The 6,483-nt window shown below is 43.8% G+C and overlaps 1 protein-coding gene across 5 annotated transcripts in view; it reads right to left on the bottom strand.

Annotated features, from left to right (window-relative positions):
• UBA3 (ubiquitin like modifier activating enzyme 3) overlaps positions 1-6,222 on the bottom strand; it is a 28,044-nt gene extending 21,822 nt beyond the window's left edge. For 2 of the 5 annotated variants that reach the window (XM_067755158.1, XM_067755154.1), the window contains exons 1-2: positions 1,710-1,827; positions 1,482-1,523 (exon numbers count right to left, since the gene is read on the bottom strand). In XM_067755158.1, coding sequence (XP_067611259.1) covers positions 1,482-1,523; positions 1,710-1,729 — 62 coding nt within the window. In that variant the 5' untranslated portion in view covers positions 1,730-1,827. Of the gene's footprint in view, positions 1-1,481; positions 1,524-1,709; positions 1,849-5,842; positions 6,030-6,060 lie in introns of those variants that run through there. The other 3 variants (XM_067755156.1, XM_067755157.1, XM_067755155.1) reach the window with 3 other exon arrangements.
• Positions 6,223-6,483: the final 261 nt, after the last annotated feature.

A 6,483-nucleotide genomic window follows, 5' to 3' on the forward strand; every position in this document is an offset into this window, starting at 1 on the left:
AAACAAAATCCATAAAAGCCCTCCACTTCCAGAATCCTAATGCTTGACATCTAACACAATTCATGTGTCCTTTCCAAGTCTTAAAGGTGAGACTTGAAGATTATTTTTCATGAGAGGAACTTTAAAACATTTTTCTCTGAGAGGTCCTGATTTTCAAAAAAGAAGCTCTTAGGACTATGAAGTGGTTTCTGTTGCCACTAAACACAAAGAATGTTTTAGGTTATAATTATGCCACAGATGGGCATTACCATCTAGAAATCTTTTAGAACATACAATTGAGTAACGAGGGACTCCTCTAACAAAATACATGTATTTTCTACTCATTGCAAGATCATGTTTCGTTGTGATTATTTTTAATTTTTCAAATTTCCTATAATCCCACAATTTCTACCTTCAAACATATTAGTATATCCAATTTTTACAAAAGGGACCGAGTATTGCCTAGCAATAAAGACCATAGGTTTTGATGTCACAGCTGGGTTTGGTTCCACAATTAATAGCATTGTGACCTTGAGCAGATTACTTAACAGTCATAAACCTCATCTGTAGCTTGTTTGTACCTACTTCTTAAGGTCAGAATGAGGATAAAGCGATAATCCACATAGACGCCTTAGTACAATACTTGGTATATAGTAAATATTCAAATTGTGGCTGTCATTTTAAAGTGGAGAGGAAATGAAAGGTGGAAAGAAATGTGAAATTAAACTTGTTCCAAGTCCTCTTGCAATTGAAATTCAACTTTCTGAGTAAGATACCTAAAGACTCTAAGGCCCTGCTACTGGGAATTGGCCCAGAAATTAATACTAACTCACCACGCCCACTGCAAGAGTACTTTCTTCCCCTCTCACATAAGGAGGAAGAAAAAATATGTGGTGTTGCCCAGGGTGGAAAACACTTCGTTTAAACCTGTCTCACCTGCACAAAACTAAGCATCTGATATGAAATAAGGTGTGTAATTAACGGAGAAAATAAGCTCTTTGGAGTCAACACTCTCCTTTAAGAGCCAATGATTTTGCACAAATGATTGAAGTGCTTAGTACAATACCTGACATAAAGTTCTCATAAAAAGTTTGCAATTAATACTATTGTCTCAGTGTTTACGAAAGGCCCAAAACGGCCTAGTGTCCGTTTCATGTGTTTTAGTAAGATTCCCTTCTCACAAGGTCACTGCTCTGACAATTTGGGATGGAGGAAGAGGGGGTCGCAAGGGTCCGTCCGCAAGACCTTTAAGTCAAGACCCCGGCGGGCCAGCGCGGGATCTGTGCGCGCTACTCGGGCCCGGCGCCCGCCCGAGACAGAGACCAGGAGGGCCCGCCGGGCCCCTGGGGCTGCGGGCGGGGCTCGGGGGATGAGGCGGCGCAGCCTGCGCTCCGGGTGCCCCCCTCCCAGCCCCCCGGGCCCGCTGCGGCTGGTCCCCTAGGCCTGGGGTGGGGGGAGGCGGGGGTCCCCGGAGAGGGCCCCGGCCTCCCGGCAGCACTAACTTCTCAGCCAGCAGCTCCTCTATTCTCCTTCTTTTCTTCTCCCTAAAAGAAAGAGAGAATAAAAGAAGGGTCAGCATCACGCTACACACTGGGCGCCGCGAGGGGATGAGGGGCGAGGGGACGGGGCGGAGGGTGGGGGGGACCCCGGGTGGAGGCGACGACCGCCCACCGCCGCGCTCTCTCACAACCCAGCCCGGCCCGGGGCGCCTGCAGAACCCGGGTACTTACGGTTCCTCGCCATCCGCCATATTGTTCTCCGCCTCTTCCCAGGAACCCCCACGGCGGGAGGAGCGAAGGGGCGGGGCGAGGCCGGGAGGGAGAAGGCGGGACCGGCAAAGGAGGCGGGGGCCGGAGACGGGGGCGGGGCCGGAGAAGGGGCGGGGACGACAAAGAGGGACGGGGAAGGCGGGGAGGAGGCGGGGCTAATGGGGCTGCCTGTGCCAGGCTCCCGTAGCTTCAAAGACTTCTTTGTAATTAAAATCTTGATTAAATACACTTAATTGGAGAAAACTAGTGTATAATGTTATGCTGTGTGAGAATACAGACGTAATACATTGTTTATACAATTTATGTATATGCAAAGCATCTCATCACCTAAAGATAAATGGTGATAGAATTTTGGAATACTTTCTTCCAGAGTCAGAGATAGATAGGTAGATATGTAGGTAGATAGATAGGTGTGTGTGTGTGTGTGTGTGTGTGTCTGTGTCTGTGTCTGTGCGTGTCTGTGTGTCTGTGTGTGTGTGTCTGTGTGTGTGTGTGTGTGTGTGTGTGTGTCTGTGTGTCTGTCCCCGTGCGCACATGCATGTGCTTGTTTGGATGGCTGGATACAGAAAAACAACCATGTTCAAAAATATTTGTGTGCGTACATATATATGTATATCCTTTCTTGGAGTGCGACAAGAATGAGATTTAGAGTCAGAAGAAACAGTTTAAATCCTTAACTCTCCACTGATTATGAGACCTTGGGCACTTCTGTCTTCATTTGTAAACTGGGGATGATAATGTTTACCTTGTAAGACTGGAATTAAATGAAATCCATGGTGTTTTCAAAATATAAACCCTGATCAGTCACATCAGCATCATTAGAGAACTTGTTACAAATGCAAATTTTCAGGCTCCACCCTCAACCTTCTACTAAGCTTTGGATGATTCTGTGCAAAACAAAGCTTCAGAATCACTGAAGTGGAATGAATGCATAAAGCCTGATAGGCACTCAGTAAATGTAGCTGCTATTAATAAATTATGATATTTAATCTCCTCTTTGTCCTTTATTATCCCCCAATCAGTTTTAAGTCAATAGCATTCATTGAGCTGAAAGTCAGTGCCAGGCAGTAAATGGAGGGATAGAGTTCACAGTCCACAGTACTTAACAGGAAACACCAGCCTCTCTCCAGGTCACATGTCTCAACATCAACTAAGAAACCTTTTTTTTTGCCTAGACTCCTCCGCAGATGGAAACAACTAAGGTTCTTTTTCAAAACAGGCTCATGTGTGCTGGGTCCCCAGCAATGCTACTTTTAGGAGACCTTTCCATTAGTGGCAGTGAGCATCACAACTCCCTCAAATGGTGAAAACCAAAGGGTGCCTTGGAGATCACGTAGTCCAAACCCACATACTTCGTGAGGAGGAAGCTGAGGCCCACCATGAACAGAAAGGGGCTGGCCCAGGAAGAGGTCTGCAAAGGCATCTGGCCCTGCTTGTGCCTTGGGACTAATGCCCTGACTCACTGTGGTGGTATTTTGATAGATGACACCAGGCACTCCCACTGGCTCAGAGAGACAGATAAGAAATAGCCACCTGTCCTTGCCACTAATGAAAGTAACATGCAAGCAAAACCTTGCAACAGACTTCATTTTAAATGGGCTATAGCACAAACTGTTAGATTATCCACTATGGTTTATATACAGACAGATAAATATCCTGGGTGGTCATATCTAGAAGCACAGATTTGGACAGAAGAGCCCCAGAAAGGCTTTATGTTGAAGCCAATCCCCCTGAATGAACAATGAACAATGACAAAGAGCTGTGACTAAAAGCATTTCAAACAGAGCCTGAAATAAAGTAAGGATTCCACATGTGTTCATTTTTATTTTAAATAATTTTATGATAAAGGTCGAAATGTGTAGTGGAAAAAAAAGTCTCTCATGGTTAAACCAGAGAGAGAAGGATGGTTAATATCTTAGGAGAGAGGAAGAAAGGGATCATGTTATATACAGCTATATCCAGATTTTTTTCATTTCTTTGTTTTTAAACCTCTTTGGAGGTTTAAACAAATAAATTAAAAAACACTGAACAAATGTTTACTGGATATCATTTGCCTATAATCAGTGAGTAATGCTATTATTACTAACACACACTTGACAACTTATGGTCATGTGGTCCTGAGCAATTGGAAGGTAAAAGTTCTTGGTCACAGCTCCTAATGAGGTCCTACTGGGGCTCCCACACTGGTCTGGACCAAGATGGTTTACTCAGCTTGCCCACAGCACAGCTTCTTGAAATTCTTAAGCCCCAAGGAATTCTTCACCACCCTCTGACTTCCTGTAACTAAGCACCAAGCCCTGGCACACCTCTATTTACTACTCCTCTCACTGTCTTGTATTTAAGTTTAGGTTTCTACTGCATTGCAAGATCCTTGAAGGCACAACAAGACTGCATTCTTTTCACCTTTTTCACCTGGAAAGGACTCAAAATATGTGTTGGCGTCCTAGTGATATTTTCCAACATTTTGTTTTGCTATCAAGTCTATCCGGATACAACCATAGCAATAAAATTGCAACTAGATAGAGAAAGGTCAGTGAATGTTCACTATAGCAGCGTAGAAAACAACTCAGGTTAAAGCAGTGTTAACACCATACAGATGAATCAAGTCCTGTATTATGATTATGATTAATAACAGTAACAGTAGTATCTAACAATGTGCAATTACTATACTCTAAACACTTCCCATCCAGTATTTTATTTATCTTCACCTGTATGGCAGATGTTCCTATTACACCCACTTTACACATGAAGAAACTGAGGCTGGAGGAGATTAACTAATTTCTCCAAAGTCATTCACCAGCAACGAGGGAGCTAGGACTCTAATTTTGCTCTCTCTGACTTTAAACCTTCCTGTTTTTCCAGAATCAAGAAAATGTGAGAACTCAGGAACATTTTCACATTTTAAACTTTATTTTAAAAGCGTCATCTAGTGGCCATGGACCACTACAGGGCGTGAGTGGCAGGTGACCTGAGCGGGCAAAGCTTCATCTGTATTTATAGCCGCTCTCCATCGCTCACACTATCGTCTGAGCTCCGCCTCCTGTCAGCATTATGGTGAGCTGTATAATTATTTCATTACATATTACAAGGTAATAATAATAGAAATAAAGTGCAAAATAAATGTAATGCGCTTGAATCATCCCGAAACCATCCCCCCACTCCATCGTGGAAAAATTGTCTTCCACAAAACCAGTCCTTGGTGCCAAAAGGATTGGGGACCGCTGATCTAGGCTGTATCTTAGCGATTGGATTCAATCACCAAACTTTCCTAAACACCAGTGGCAGGAGTAATTTCTTAGAGTCACTGAAATTTTCTTAACTGGCTTCTGAATCATCAAGGGAAATCAAATTGTCGTCTAGACTTTGCATTACGTATATTTTATGGCTTTCCAATTTTTTGAAAATTGGTAGTCTGAGGAAAGTGAATTCAGTTTTTAAAAACAGCACCACTTGAAGGTTTAAAGACTTCGTTATCTTACATGCTAGCATCTTAGAAATCTGCCTACCACACAATTAACCAAAATACTTTATTCTTATGCATCTTGATAAAAGGAGGTTTACTTTATCAACCAGCCCCTTAACTGAAAAAAAGATGACTCTTCAGAACCCCTAGAAGGAAATTGACAACTAATACATCTCTTGGCAGTTCTTTGGGCTGGGATACAAAGCTATCACGTAGATATTAAAATACTGTGCTCCCTTACAGATGTTCACAGATATTAGGATAAAACTAAGAAAGCAGGACTTCCCTGGTGGTGCAATGGTTAAGAATCCGCCTGCCATTGCAGGGGACACGGGTTCAATCCCTGGTCTGGGAGGATCCCACATGCCGCAGAGCAACTAAGCCCGTGCGCCACAACTACTGAGCCTGCGCTCTAGAGCCAGCTAGCCACAACTACTGAGCCCATGGGCCACAACTACTGAAGCCCGCCCAACTAGAACCCGTGCTCTGCAACGAGACAAGCCACCACAATGAGAAGCCCGTGCACCGCATGGAATAGTAGCCCCAGCTTGCTGCAACTGGAGAAAGCCCGTGTGCAGCAATGAAGACGGAATGCAGCCAAAAAAAAAAGAAAGAAAGAAAAAAACTTAGCTTTTTCTGGAGTCGAATCCACGTTTCTGCCCAGAAAATACTGGGTGCAGAACAATTAGTTCACTGCAGACCATTGTTTAGTTTCAAACGTAAACAACATGCTCAGCTCAGGGCTGAAGTGACCAGAGTGCCCACTTCATCAGATCAGCACAGTAGTTGTATAATTTTGCCCCCACAGAACAGAGATAGAGAACAAAGAAGAAAAGTGAAAGAACAAACCAGCCCTTCCGTTCTACACGTCCTTCTTTCCCATTTTGCCAGTCTCATTTCACTCATAGTGACTCATGGTGAAACAGAGAAATATGTGAATTGCATTCGGATGTGCAAAGGTTAGTAACTACTTAATTTTCAAAACCAGCTCATCCTCCAGAAACACTATAGTTGCCTTCCACTCCATTTCACTTAGATTGTCTTCTGAACAGCTGCAAAAATTGTCCTTAAGGTCCAGACGACATTCGTAGATTAGACCCTCAAAAGGGGAATTTTAAAGCACGTTGTATTCGGACTGCCCGGGAAGGCATTGCCACTTCTCTTCAGACGGGGGATTTCCGCCGATTTCTTTCTGTTATTTCACCTCTGTTTTGCACTCTGCTCCTTGCTCTGTTGCGGGCCCCCAGTTTTCCTGTAACCAACCACTTAGAA

This window comes from Pseudorca crassidens, chromosome 10 (genome assembly GCF_039906515.1).
Source record: "Pseudorca crassidens isolate mPseCra1 chromosome 10, mPseCra1.hap1, whole genome shotgun sequence".
In the NCBI taxonomy this organism is placed as follows: domain Eukaryota; kingdom Metazoa; phylum Chordata; class Mammalia; order Artiodactyla; family Delphinidae; genus Pseudorca; species Pseudorca crassidens.